The sequence below is a fragment of the Spermophilus citellus genome (genome assembly GCF_964194105.1).
Source record: "Spermophilus citellus genome assembly, chromosome: 5".
In the NCBI taxonomy this organism is placed as follows: Eukaryota; Metazoa; Chordata; class Mammalia; order Rodentia; family Sciuridae; genus Spermophilus; species Spermophilus citellus.
Window position 1 is genome coordinate 104,940,953 of NC_138186.1, and position 15,533 is coordinate 104,956,485.

At 33.4% G+C, this 15,533-nt stretch overlaps 1 protein-coding gene across 1 annotated transcript in view; it reads left to right on the forward strand.

Moving 5' to 3' along the window:
• Window positions 1-220: 220 nt before the first annotated feature.
• The window catches only part of UFL1 (UFM1 specific ligase 1), a 31,428-nt gene continuing 16,115 nt past the window's right edge, over window positions 221-15,533 (forward strand). The window contains exons 1-7 of the mRNA XM_081295382.1: window positions 221-472; window positions 1,670-1,815; window positions 2,884-2,912; window positions 3,761-3,858; window positions 4,553-4,667; window positions 7,435-7,565; window positions 13,651-13,709. Coding sequence (XP_081151508.1) covers window positions 396-472; window positions 1,670-1,815; window positions 2,884-2,912; window positions 3,761-3,858; window positions 4,553-4,667; window positions 7,435-7,565; window positions 13,651-13,709 — 655 coding nt within the window. The 5' untranslated portion in view covers window positions 221-395. The remainder of the gene's footprint in view (window positions 473-1,669; window positions 1,816-2,883; window positions 2,913-3,760; window positions 3,859-4,552; window positions 4,668-7,434; window positions 7,566-13,650; window positions 13,710-15,533) is intronic.

Consider the following 15,533-nt stretch of genomic DNA (forward strand, 5'->3'; position numbering starts at 1 on the left):
TTCCCCTGCCCGCTTCCAAAACACACACACACACACACACACACACACACACACACACACAGACGGAAGAAAGACGAAACACGTGGTTTATTTATCACTAGGCAGAAATATTAGTAATAATGCAAAGATCTCAAGTAACGCTTTACTAATTCGTTCTTCCTCTCACACATCCATAGCACCTCGGGCTCCTGGCAAGCCAAGCGCCGCCCAGCGGGTGGGCGGGGCTGCAGTTCTTTTGGGTGTTCCCAGCTCGCGCGAGCGCGCGTTTGGTATCTGTGTCGAGGGAGGAGTTTCTTGTCCCTTCGCGCGGCCCGTTCCGTCTCGCCGCCTCGCCTCCGGTAGTGTTTGGGCTGACGTGTCTGCAGTTACTCCGAGTCTCCCCGACTCAGGCCGTGATGGCGGACGCCTGGGAAGAGATCAGGCGGTTGGCGGCTGACTTCCAGCGGGCGCAGTTCGCCGAGGCCACGCAGAGGTGCCACACTGTCCCTCTTCGTTGTGGAGTCCAATTTAGGCCCTGGGTGGACACGCGCGGAATTAGAGCTTAGATCCCAGTTCCTGGACCCCGGGCCTTCCAGCTCTCGTCAACGTTCTCGCTTCTTCCCTTCTTCGCCCCAGCCTGGATCGTAGTTCTGAGTCCAGGAGTCATTTGGAAAGCCCGCCTGCTACCATGCCCTGAACCCCCATCCCCTCCCGCCCCACTCCCATTCCTGGCTCCAGCCAGGTGGTGGCGCGCCCCTTCTCTGCGATGGCCTAAGCTCATGATTTAGGGGTGTGTTTAGAGTCTCCCTCTAATCCTCCTCGCCCACCCCTTACCAAGTCACTTCTGCATCGTCCCGGTTACACACTTCCTGACCTACAAAGAGCGTGAAAAGCGAGACTAACCCCAAATACAGTACTCTGCAAATGTGATCCTTTATTATCTACCATAACAGATGTAGAACAGACCCATGAAGTCATCTGTCATTTTTAGGGACTTCAGGCCACTGACATTGTCTACAAACCCATGAACCTTTGGGGGATGTGTCAGGAACACCTTAACTCTACTTTTCAATATTATAGAACATACTTATAATGCTAATAGAATCCTTTTTCTATGGAGTATTTCTTACTGTGGATGTTTTATTCCTTCTAGTCCTGAAGGCAGTAGACCTTTTATGCTATATTTTGTATTTTATAGCACTAAGAGATGCAAAAACAAAATCTAGAGCACAGTGTGTGGGTACCTAACAGTAGGTGTTATGGTTTTGCTAGGCCAGATTCTATCTGCACACCAAGTACATCAGTGAGGCCACTATGCACTTAATTTAAAAAGAAGATTTGGGTTAAACAAAAAATTGAAGTAAAGTAGGGCAGTTGTTTTTCCTATCTAAATTACATGTCAAAATTTTCTATTTAGATTTGATGATTAAAAGAAGGCCTAAAAGAGAGCAAATTTGAAATTGAGTAAAATTATATATATTAAGTAAATGATATAAGTATATGAAAATTTGCTTACATTCAATAGTTTTTTTTAACTTTTAAACTGGTATTGTTATATTAATGAAAGACAAATATTTTGTGATAATAGAAGTTAATGACTACACAAACACGTTTTAGAAACCTGTTTTCATACATTGTGTTAATTTTATGGAACACCAGTATGTTACTCTTAAATTTGTTTTTCCTTCAGATTGTCAGAACGGAACTGCATCGAGATTGTGAATAAACTGATTGCTCAGAAACAACTAGAAGTAGTTCACACACTTGATGGAAAGGAATATATTACTCCAGCCCAAATTAGTAAAGAAATGAGAGATGAGCTACATGTGCGAGGCGGTAAGTAATTTTGTAGTGTTTTATTTTGTCTCCTGGACCTTTGGAAGAAAAAAAAAATCTTTAAATCGTAAGTGCTAAATTATATGGAGCTTATAGGACATCCTTCTTAATTGTTAACTTAGTAGTCAAGCTTAATGTTTTTTCTGGGTTCACATAAACATGATCATATAATCTAAATGAACTCAGGTAATATCACTTTCCAAAATACTATTCTTATTATTATATGTGAATTTGTTGGCTATTTATTTTTGTAATTTATTAATTTATTATGTGAACTAAAGTAGGGTACTTACCTGCCAGTTATCAGTATTATTTTGAAACAGGATTTTAAAAAGATCAGAGATTCCTAAACAAGGCTATATTACCATATTTTTTAAATTATTTATTTTGTAAGTAATACAAACTAGGTAACTCAATATTATATAGTGTTTCACCCATCACATTATATGAAATGCTATTATTGTGGTTAGCATAAAACACTCACACACAGTTTTTCTTTGTCTTTTATTTGGAAAAATTACTGAGCAAATTGGACACAATTTGATTAAAATACAAGCAACTATGAAAGCAGCTCTTCATTGGATATTTACAAAATATAACCTTGGTGTTAGTTTAGTTTTTTATCTCCCTACATAGTGCTAATGAAATATTACCTATAACTGGGGGTATTTAGTAAATTTTCTTTTGCTGGTAAATAGAAACCTACCTTTCAGGTTCAAACAATTGAGAAAAATATTATTAAAAATAATTAATTTAGTTGTCAATATCTTTTTGGTCAGGGTAGATAAATTCCGAGTTCTTAATGGAGTTCAGTACCCTCTGTAAGTCTAGTTAACTTGTGTATCAGTGGATGCTTATATGTAGCTTCATGTAATAAAAATTCAAATTATTGCCTTTGATTTCAGCCATGAACACTTAGCAAATGGTTTACATTTAAAGATGTTAATTGTGATTCTGTGTCCTTTAGGAAAAAACTTTGTTCAAAACTTAAATCTATGAGAATGTACACTTTTTAGCTGATTTGTACTTAGACATAATTTAAAATAAGTGAATGTCTTTTCTTTCAAGGTCGAGTAAACATTGTTGATCTGCAACAGGTAAATTTTAAATTTATAAAATTTTTGCCTTGATTTCTTAATTTTTAATCCTGTGAATTTGTTCAGTGTCTTTAAAAGCATTGACTGATACTGGTATCGCACTTTATATAATGTTTGTGAAAAAATAGTTACATAGCCCTCACTGATACATTAAATCAAATAAATTATGATATATTCAATTGATTTAATAGGTTCTTCCTTGGTCAACTTGCTTGTTCTTTACCTAATAAACTCAGTAGCTGACATTTTATATAATTTAAAGTTCATGTCATTTCAGGAGAAAAATCACGAGTTTTGTATTTATTGTCTTCATTATGTGGAAGTAATGGAGAAATAGTAAGAATATATTTTCAAAATATAAATACACATGTGGTTGACGAGGTACATTATATATAAGAAGCTAGGCAATCTTGTGTGAAGTGGTGTCTGTTGTATGAAAATTGTTGTTTATTATATTAATTTTATATTAAATTTTTTAGCAAGTAAAAATAGAATTCTTTAGAACTGAACATAAGTAAGCAAAAAGTCATTTTTTATTTGAAGCCTTTAACAATATTTTAAATAAATTCAAAATTGTTAAAGTAATTTTTAAAAAAGAATATCTAAATATATAATTTCGAAGCTGACAAATAGCCAGGCATGGTGGCACCATACTGTAATCCCAGCAAGGTAGGAGGATCACAAATGTGAGGCCAGCCTCAGCAACTTAGTAAGACCTTGTCTCAAAAAAGGACTGGGAATGTAGCTAAGTAATAGAGTACCCCTATTCAATCCCCAGTACTGCCAAAACAAACTAAGTTAAGAAACAGTACATACTTATACTAGTAGAATTTCTATTTATTTTCCAGGTAATTAATGTGGACCTGATTCATATTGAGAATAGAATTGGTGACATTATTAAATCAGAAAAGCATGTCCAGCTAGTATTGGGACAATTGATAGATGAGTAAGTACTTTATCTAGGAGCATTTATTTTCTTTCTTTTTAAAATATTGTTAAAATTTAGACCAATTATAGCCAGTTAGGCATTTTGTTTACAGCTCTTATAGTGCTGATTTTTGTTATAAATATCATTGCATTTAAAATGTAAATGCTTAATTATTTGGAATACGTTGTTGCAAATACTATAAACTGTGTCTTTTTGTTTTGTTTTATTTTGTTACTATTGAAGCAGTGCAAAGCTTCTGGAGATCAAGCAAATTCTCCCTTGAATGTATATTCTTTGTTGTACCCTCATAGTTTCTCACTCTTGGGATAGCCCACATTCTCCCTTGAATGTGCTTCTGCTTTTCTATAAACCTCTGTCTTTGAAAATAAAAAGCAATACAAAATGTAACTTTTATAATTTTTGCTATATGATATTAATTCTGAAAGCACATTCATTCCAAAAATATTAATGAAGAATAACAAACTTTACAATATAAGAAAAAAATCCCAAAATTTATCATTTGATTAACCTTGTGTTCATTTAGTTACATTGATGAGAAAAAACATTTTAGAATATGAATAATGAATATTTACCAATACATTATTCATTACTTTTGGTACATTTATTCCCACAGAAAATAAGCCTAAAAGATTCAGAAAATAAAGAAAAACATTATTTCTAATTGGTTTTCATTTTGTTTTTTCAATATTAGCAACTATTTGGATCGGTTAGCAGAAGAAGTAAATGATAAATTGCAAGAAAGTGGTCAGGTAACCATATCAGAACTGTGTAAAACCTATGACCTTCCTGGAAACTTTCTGACACAGGTATTTTTTTCTTAATGGTGTAATGTATCTTTTTAACAAAGAATTTTAAACAAAGAAGTATACATAGTACATGAATTTATTTAATGCTTCTCTTATCAGCTGTATAGAAATTTTAACCAGGATATCTACAGTTCCATGTCCCAGTTACATTTTAGAAAAACCATCAAACATTTTAAGTTAGAAGGGGTACTGCTGGCATCTGTGGGTAAAGGCAAGGAAGGGATGCTGCTAAATAAATTACATTACACAAGACAGCCTCTTCAGCAAAGTATTTTCTTGTCATAAGTGTCAGAAGTGCCACTGTCTTTTGATATCATCTTTTTTTTAAATGGATCACTGATTCTTTACTAAGCAGTGGAGGAGCACATTTTAAAGGGGGAAAATGGTGATGGGCTACGGCAGGGTCTGAGTTTTATAGGGTTTAGCAGGGCATGGGGGGAGTTGGTTAGTTACTTTTGCTGGGCTTATTTTGGTGGGCAGGGGGATTTGGGCAGATAAGGGTGATTAGGAGAGACCAGATTCCTAAGCTCCCCTTTTTCCCTGAGTAAGTCTCCATTTCCTTCATTCTAGACTCTAAAAAAGATATAGTGAGTTGGGATGATGTCATCATATCTGGCTACTTTCTGCTCAGCAGGGGCATCACTAAGATATCTTCCAGAGGCTCTAGCCCTGGAGATCAGAGACATGTTCTTTTAGAAACCTCCCATCCAGGGGAAAAGGAGATGTTTGCTAAGTTAGCGGCTTATTTCTTTAGCTTTCTTATCCCTTACTATTCCTGACTTAACTAACATAGAAGCAACATTTTTCCCCAAGAAAGAGGTTGAGGCTACCTTGTCCTGCAGTAAGAAGATCTAGGTGCTGATGATTTTTCAAACCTACAGAATACAGGGAATCCAATTGATTTTGTAAAGTCCATACCAAATCAGCATGGATATCCTCAATAACCTGTGTGGACCATTTTTTATAGTAGTGAAGAGAAGTTCCTAATCCTGCTACTTCTATGCCAATCCTGGCAAGTCCTTTCTAGCCCTATAAGTAAAGGAATAAACTGAAGAGCTCTCTTATATTTGGTGTGCAACATTATCAGGATAGGCAAATTTTGATTATTAGGTGAAACAATGTTATCTATATTATTCCTCTTTAAACTGTCAGTATGATGGGAAGAAAAACAAAGAAATCTCACGTGTTATCTTATTTTCAGGTACTTGTGTTAATACTCAAATATCTTGATTTATAGTATAGTAACACTGCTACCTGGAAACAGATGCTATTTCCTTTTTTTTTTTTTTTTAAGTAGTTTGACATTTTAGAATTGTGGAAATCCATTTGATAGAGTAAAAAATACATGTTTTGGAGTTAAACAGCTTGATTTGAAACCTTTTAGTGTCACTTTTTATTTATTTTACATTAGAAAAACTAATCTCTTTTGTGCTTCAAGTTACTTATGTATAAAATGGGAATATATCTTTTTCATAATCTTCAATGAGATGTACCTATAAAGTGCAATGTCTGTTACAACAGAGGCACTCAATAAATGATAGTTTTGTATACTGAAACACGGAAAAAGCCAAATCTCATTTTAGGTATACATCACTTTAATAAGAAACTTCAACTTACAAAATGTACCAAACATTTTCTGGGGCCCAGCACTGCATGTATTGGACAGAGGTGGGCTCTGCCCTCCTGATGCTCAAGCTGAAGTAGTGCTAAAGACCTGTCAGTGAGAAGGTGTAAAAGGCCCTATGATGAGATTAATTTGGAGTACAAACAGGATTGTTCTCCACATTTAAGAGAATCAACTTCCCAAATTACATTTAAAATAAATAGAGTATAACTTCTATATAGCATTTCAGGATCCTGAGTTCTGTTTTACATGAGTAAATACATGTTAATCATAGAAAAACATTATATTTTTTTAAAATTGTACTTTTTTAAAATTTATGTATTCTAATTTTAAAACACTTTTTAAAATATCAGGCCAGATCCAAATTCTTACCAAACTGTGCACCTAAATACCTCTTAGAAATATGCAGTTTCTTAATATTTTTTAGTTCTAATTATTCTGAATACCACAGACAGCATTCTAAAAGTTCATTAAGTTGTTTGAAAATATTTTTTGTATCATAAAAGTATCAGCCAAGCTGACTTACAGATTTAATTTATTTTGAGATGTGAACTATATCCAAGCTTATTTCACACTTATCTGATCCCAAGTATATGATAGCTGTGGGAAAATAGTCTCTCTGTTAGAAAACATATTACCAAGAAACCAGATCATCTGCAGGTTTAAATCTTTTGTTAATATTTGTACCAGAAAAAAAAATCATTTTTTTCAGGTCTTAGGTTCTCCTAAATTGCAGAATCTTGGCATAACACTTATTTTTCTCAGTGTTTGAAGCTCCAGATAGGGTCTTCTCTGATATCAATGCATATGTGTTGTGTTTATGTTGGAAACTGCCTATATATAGAAAATGAGTTAATCAATCACTGTATTTCATATTAGAAATACACTTTATAAACAAGGGCTAATACAATAGCCAAGCCTTTTATTATAAAAGTAATTTGACTTATTTCTTGGCTCTGCTATGTGGTAATGTAGTTTTCTAGATCCTGAAACTTCATTTTAGTTTATATACCTTGTAATTTATGCTTGTTAAAATTTCTTAATCATCATTCATACATCAGTATGCTTGAGCAAGCATGAGTATACAAAATGTATATGTGTGATTTTATTCAAATTAATAAAAATTTAAATCTTTACCCCCAGGCATTAACTCACAGACTAGGTAGAATTATCAATGGACATATTGATCTTGATAACAGAGGAGTAATTTTCACAGAAGCTTTTATTGCTCGACATAAAGCACGCATCCGTGGATTATTCAGTGCTATTACCCGGTGAGCATGTTTTAAAATATGCAGATTTATACATTTTTTTTGATATGGTTTACATTTCTTTTCCTAGCAACTGAATGTTTGGTTGGTTTTTGTTTTGTTTTGTTTTAAGCAAAATTTCATTGAGGGTCATCGATAGAAGGGGAACTTCTGTCAAATGGGGTTGGGATACCAAAGTCCAGAATGCAGCCTAATTCTCTCCAACCAACATCCCCTTCTTTTTCCTGTTTGCTCCATCATAGCCCCAGATGCACATCTGTAGAATGTGGTTTAAAAAGTGCTATGCAGAACTGTATATTAAGGTCGTCCTGGAATCATGGAAACACCATGCAATTAACAAAGGTAGAAGAATTGGGGCTTATAGCTGTATCAAATAATAACCATGTGACTTTAAGCATAAATGTCATTCTTCTGACTTGGGCTTTAGATGGGGTAGATAATTTTAGGACTCTTTTTACCAAGTTAACTTGTTAATGGCTGGGATGTAGCTCAATGGTAGAATGCTTGCCTCGCATGTGTGAAGCTCCGAGTTCAATTCCCAGGACCAGAAAAAAAAAAAATAATTAACATTCTACTATTCTACTATACTAATGAATAACAATGTTAGTTTCAAAATGACTAACCTTGCTAAAATAAGAATTTATGATATTTTGGATCTATGTGACAAACTATAGATTTTATAAAACATGTTCTCACTTATCTCCTCTCTCCTGTGACATCAGCTTCATTTCAGTGGCTTTGTGTCCCTTTAAAATGTCCAAATTTCTCCCATTTTAAAACAGACTCTGAACCCCATAGTTCACTCCGTCCTGTTTATTAAGTTTCCTTAAAGTGAAACTTCTTGAAATTGATGTCTGCATTTTTTCACAGCTTTCTTACCTTCTTTTTCTTCTCAACTGACCTCCTTGGCTTCTACAACTTACATAGCAGTGATGTCAATATAATTAAATCTAAGCTACCCACGGTGGTGCATGCCTGTAATCCCAGCTATAGAAGACTAACACAGGAGGATCTCAACTTTGAGGCCAGCCTGGGCAATTTAGCCAGACCTTTTTTCAAAATTAAAAAATAGATAAATAAGGATATGGATGTAGCTCAGTGATACAGCAACACTGGATTGAATCCCCAGTACTGCAAAATAAATCAATGATTACATCTGACTTTGTAGTAATATTTAACTCCAGACATTTTTTAAGTGATAGCTGTTGTGGTTTTTTTGGTTTTATGTTTTTGAGTTTTTGTTTGTTTGGTCATTTAACAAATCAATAAGTACCGAGCACATAATTGCACAGAGATACAAAATACTAGAAGGTTAGGGAGAGTTTGTAATCTAATGGAATAATTTTATTCTCTCTTTTTTTTATATTAAATAACCTGAAACTTATAAGAGGTTTTTGTGTGTGTGTGAAGAAATTGCTGAAATGACATTCTGTTACCACAAATGCAATAGTATGTTTTTCCTACAAAATGAACATTATCCTATGTAACTATAATATAATCGTCCAAATCATAAAATTAACATTAATGGGCTGGGGCTGTAGTTCAGTGGCAGAGCGTCTGTGTAGCATGTGTGAGGCACTGGGTTTAATCTTCGGCACCACCTAAAAATAAACAAATAATTCTGTCTATCTATAACTACCAAAAAAATCTTTTTATTTTTTTAAATTAACATTGACACATACTAACATCTAGTCTTCAGATCCCATTCATGTTTTTTTTTTTTTGTTTTTTTTTTTATTTTGCAATTGTTTTTTTTTTTTTTAATTGGATGTTCACAACTTTACAAAGCTCATGACAAATCATATTTCATAAATTAGAATCAGTTGGGTTATGAACTCCCATTTTTTCCCAAATACAGATTGCAGAATCACATCGGTTACACATCACATTTTTACATACTGCCATAATAGTGACTGTTGTATTCTGCTACTTTTCCTATCCTCTACTATCCCCCCTCCCCTCCCCTCCCATCTTCTCTCTCTACCCCATCTACTGTAATTCATTTTCCTCCATGTTTGTTATCCCATTCCCCTCGTAAACTCTTAAATGTAATTTTGTATAACAATGAGGGTCTCCCTCCATTTCCATGTGATTTCCCTTTTTTTTCTCCCTTTCCCTCCCGCCTCATGTCTCTGTTTAATGCTAATCTTTTCTTCCTGCTCATCCTCCCTGTTCTGTTCTTAGTTGCTCTCATTATATCAAGGAAGACATTTGGTATTTGTTTTTTAGGGATTGGCTAGCTTCACTAAGCATAATCTGCTCTAGTGCCATCCATTTCCCTGCAAATTCCGTGATTTTGTCATTTTTTAGTGCTGCGTAATACTCCATGGTGTATAAATGCCACATTTTTTTTATCCATTCATCTATTGAAGGGCATCTGGGTTGATTCCACAGTCTAGCAATTGTGTATTGTGCTGCTATGAACATCGATGTGGCAGTATCCCTGTAGCGTGCTCTTTTAAGGTCTTCAGGAAATAGTCCGAGTAGGGCAATAGCTGGGTCAAATGGTGGTTCCATTCCCAGCTTTCCCAGGAATCTCCAGAAATATTTTTTATAGAAAAAGAATCACAAATTGCATTTAATTATTTTATTCCCTCAGTTACCTTCAATCTGCAACACTTACTTGGTTTTTCCTTGATTTTCATGACGTTTGAAAATATCTTACTTGATACACAGGCCAATTATTTTGTAGGACTTTCAATTTTTCTTGTCTGCTGTTCAGTTTATGTGTGTGGATATTCAAGTTACCCATGTTTGGCAGGAATATCACAGAAATGACACTGTGTTCTTTTAATAGAATTCTGTCAGGTGGCATGCAATTTAGAGTTTTCCAATTACTAATAAATATATTGTAATCATTTTATAGATATATATCTGTTAGGATTCTTCAAAGCTACTGGTTTTTCTTTGTAACTAATAAGTATTTGTGGGAAGGGCCGTTTAGAATCATGCAGTTTATCCCATTTATCATCAAACTATTTATTACAATTACTATGAACTCAGGGTTTAATTTATTCATTAAAGTTTAATCTATTATCATTTACATTTTCAAATTGGCCCTGATTTAACTTATGGTAGGCTCCTTGTGCTACTTTTGTGTCATTTTGGCATGTCCCCATCATTCCTGGGTAGGGTATTTCTATAATTTGGGGAACAAGATGCTTCAGGTTCACAGGGATTTTTAAATTTTAGTTCATTTTCAGACATAATTTTTCTGTCCCTAGCCTGGAATCAGCCATTTCTCCAAGCAGCCCTGGTGCCTTCTAATAGAATATAATATTTAGCAACCAAGGATCTGGACACTTAATTGCTTATTACTTATTTACTCAACATTGCTTTCAGGCCATCTCAGTAGACAAGCTAGGGGATATACTTACACATGGGTATTTACCCCTCTATGTACTTATATTTTAGTATTTTTAAACATGTATATCAAAAAAAAATGAATTCATACTAATTCTTTCAATTCTAGTCCAACTCTATAAGCTTCATTCTAGTTTTCTCCTTTCCCATATTTGTAATACCCTCATTCAACCATGAGAAACCTAACATCTGTTATCTTTAATATGTTTACTAATTTAATTTCCCTTATGTGACTGATTTCCCATTACTACTGCAGCTTCCTCCTATGTATGGATATATTCTTTATCCTCTGTGGCTCTAACAGCCCATGCATGGATCCCTACTAACATAAGAAGCTGCCAGTTGTTCCTGGAGAAAGGAACTGGGTAACTGATTGATAAGAATGGAGAATTCAGTTTTGTTGTACCCTATGTGTTTATTATATAATTATGAAACAAAAACTAAAAACATATTTTTCCTATTAAAAAGTACATTGATTTTTTTCCTTTACTAAAAATACTATAGTTATTTAATTTTTATCAAGATAACCTTTTATTTTTTTCAGAGTACCCCTGAGTTTCTCTGTATGTACAGATACATGTTCTCTGTATGTGTAGATACAAGAAAACGTTCTGATCCTGAAAAGATGTTGTTAGATGATTTTCCTGACAATTTCACATATGCACCATATCTTCATAATGACCTCTTAAAATTAAGAACATACCTAATTTTTTCTGGCCTAACTTCAAAGAAAATATTTATATGGGCTTATAATTATTAAAGGTATCCAGAAAAAAAAAATTAAGCAATTAGTGATGAGAATGAGATACATAGATATGCTGAACTACATTCTACTCCAAATTGAAATAAAAACTCACAGTTTCATCAAACAAATTAAAACTGGGAATTTTCTATAACTCCATTCAACATTTACTAAACACCTATAGTATGTTATGCACTCAGAAATTTAAAAATAAAGTCTTTTCTGGAATCCTCAACTTCTTGTAGGGATGTGTTTAAGTAGAAACAACAGAAAACACACACAAATAAAACATTAGAAGGTTATATTGATTATTGTAAAATAAATAGAGGAGAACAAAATTCATAGGGCATCTGGACCTAGTTAGCTTTTGGTTTCTAGACAATTTGGCTGAAAATTTGGTATAAAACAAGTTTGTGCACTTAAGAATTTGGTAAAATTATAATTTAGTAAAAGTCACCAAACAGATTTTTAAACAGGTAATTATTTCTGCTTTCCTCAGTTTGTAGCATAAAAAAATTTACAACATCCTAAGTAATCAACATTAAGGGATTAAAATGTTGGAGTTACTTAAAAATCTTTCACTTATATTCATAAAAATGAAAACAGACTAACCTTAACAGAAGAATAGACATACTGGTTGAAAATAAATAGGAAAAAAAATTGTAGTTGAATAAAAAGTCTAGATCCTTTTGTTCAGTTTCCTTCACTTAAAAAAAATGTGTGTGTGGTTCATAGAAGCATTATTCATAATAGCCCCAAACTGGAAACAGTTTAGATGTCTATCAACTGACAATATATGCAAAATGTGTTCTATCTATATAGCTATTATTCACCAATAAAAGGGAATGACTTCTGTTGGCATGCTTCATTATAGTTGAACCTTAACAACATTCTTAGTAAAAGAAGATACAAATTCTATCCATATTAAATGTCTAGAAAGGCAAATTTCAGAAGCAGAAAAAGTTTATCTAGATCTAGAGGTAGCAGCAGGAATTAACTACAAACAGCTATCAGAGAACTTTTTAGATGATGGAGATGTTCTAAAACTAGATAGTTGTGGTTGCACAATTCCATGAATTAAAGCCATATATTACATGCTAAAAGTTGAGTGGATTGTATGATGTGTTCATTATAACCCATTAAAACAGCTTAAAAAAAATGCATAGTTATTATAGAAAGTACTGATAAGTGTTTTGTTGTAGTTTTTGTTTTCTTAAGAAAAGCTTTTTAAATGAATTCCATTTGTTCACTAGGAGTTATCATTCTAATACATATCTGTACAATATGATCTCATTTTTCTCCAAAAATGGAGTCATATAACATTCACTTCAGTATTCCCAAATGAGGAAAATCCTCCTGGACAGCACAGAATTGAGTAAAACAAATATAGTCAGCTCCTCCCATCTATGGGTTCTATATCTGTGGACTCAACTAATCACAGATTGAAAATATTCAAGGAAAAAAGTATATCTGTACTAAGCCTATACAGATTTTTTTCTCCCTCATCATCACTACATAAACAGTACAATAGAACAACTATTTTCACCACCTTTACTTTCTGTTATGTATGATAAATAATCTAAACATGATTTAAAATATGCAAAAGTATATACATAGGCTATAGGGAAATACCACACCATTTTATATGAAACTTGAACATCTGTGGATTTTAGATAGATAGGAGACAGTCCTAGAACCAATTCCCCATGGGTACTGAGAGATGAGTATATATAGTAAAGGAACATACTTCATGTTCCCATTTTGTGGGATGGGAACATAAATCAATCTTGGATTACAAAAGTGAATTGATTTCTCTGGTATTTCAGTTGCATAATTCTGATTAAGAATTTCAAAAGTGATATAAGTTTTGCCTTTTTAAATTTAAATTAATTGGTGTTTTTCATAAACACCAATTCTCCTAGTTATTTTTTAATTCTTAAGTAACTCTATAATTAATATTTTCTTATTTTTATTTCTTTACAGGCCTACAGCAGTGAATTCTTTGATTTCAAAATATGGATTTCAGGAGCAGCTTCTGTACTGTGAGTTTTGTTTAAATTATAAGTTAGTTGGTGGTAGTAGTCAGCTTTCCATCAATATAACAAAATACCTGAAATAATTAACTTATAAAGAGAAGAGCTTTACTTTGGCTCATAGTTTTGGATATTCCAGTTCAATATCAGGTAGATTTATTGCTTTGAGCTTCTGATGACATGTCAGATGACAACTGCAGGGAGCCTGTGGCATAGCAAAACTTTTTACATCAGGAGCCAAGGAACCAAAAAAGAGGAAGAAGCAGGATCCCACAGTCACTTCAAGGTCCATCCCAGTGGCCTAACCACCTCCCACTAGGCCTCACTTCCTAAAGGCTTCACCATCTCCCAATTGCTCCACAGATGTACCTTTGGTAGACATTCAGCATCCACACCATAGCTTCTGAATATACTGTTAATATAAAACTTAATAATATTGATTTTTTTAATCTTAAAGCAATATTACTAAAATATTTCATGGTTTGAAAAGGTTTCTATATAACGGTTTCCATATATGTGTTGATCTTTATATCTACCAGACATTTAGTATTGGATAATACTAGAGGATTGGAATGAAAATTTATACATGAATGAAAATATACATGTATATAGACTACTGTATATAGAGATTTAAAATTGTAGGATTGAGAACAATTTTTGTTTCCTATGGTTTTTCATATTTTTAAATATAAAAGTAAATAGGGTTTCTCTAACAAAATTTTTGCAGAGTTTATAGCAATAAAAATATGGCTAAATTTTTAGCATTCAAACAACAGTATCTCCCAATTAATCTTGATCTGTTGTCTGTTTTGTTTGTGTATGTGTGACACTCTTATGCATTTTTGAGGTCTTTTTATGATTGGCTAGAATACTTTTTAAAAGCAGTGACTTAATCTTTCAATTCAGATGATATCTGTGCAAATATGAAAATCTAAAATGAATGGAAAAGATATTCAAGTATTGAATTAAAAATTTTCACTGTATTTTTCAGAATATGAATTTTAAATTTAAATTTTTTGTTTAAGACATTTTAAATTAAACTAATTGGAAGCTATGTAATAGAAGCTTGACATAATTTCACTATAATGTTAAGTTTTTTGAGTACTAATTGATAACTTGAGAACTTTGGTCAGAATTTCGAATAGATTTTTATATAGTCACACTAAATTGAAAATCATGTTTTGTGGTCTCCTGAGAACTCTGGACTTTTTTGATATCATTGAAATTCTGAAATTCCTATGTAAATTTTTTTATTAGTTACACATGACAGTATAATGATCTTGACAATTCATACATTTGAATCTCATTTTTCTGAGTGTACAGGTTGCAGAATCACATTGGTCATACAGTCACCCCTGTATACATACAGCAATAATAATGTCTATTATATTCTGCTGCCCTTCCTATCCCCCTTTCCTCTCCCCTCCCCTCCCATCACTTCTCTCTACCCAATCTAATGTGACACACTTCTTTTTTTTTTTTTCCTCCTCACAACATCATACTGTTGTATTCTGTATAACGATGAGGGTCTCCTTCCATCTTCCAGTGCAATTCCCCTTTACCCTCCTTTTCCTTCCCACCTCTCTTCCCTGTTTAGTGGTAATCTTCTTCTCATGCTCTTCCTTCCTATCCCATTTGAGTCACTCCCCTTATATCAGAGAAGACATTCGGCATTTGTTTTTTAGAGACTGGCCAACTTCACTTAGCATAATCTGCTCTAATGCCATTCATTTCCCTGCAAATGCCATGATCTTGTTATTTTTTAGTGCTGAGTAGTATTCCATTGTGTATAAATGCCACATTTTTTTTATTCATTCATCTATTGAAGGGAAT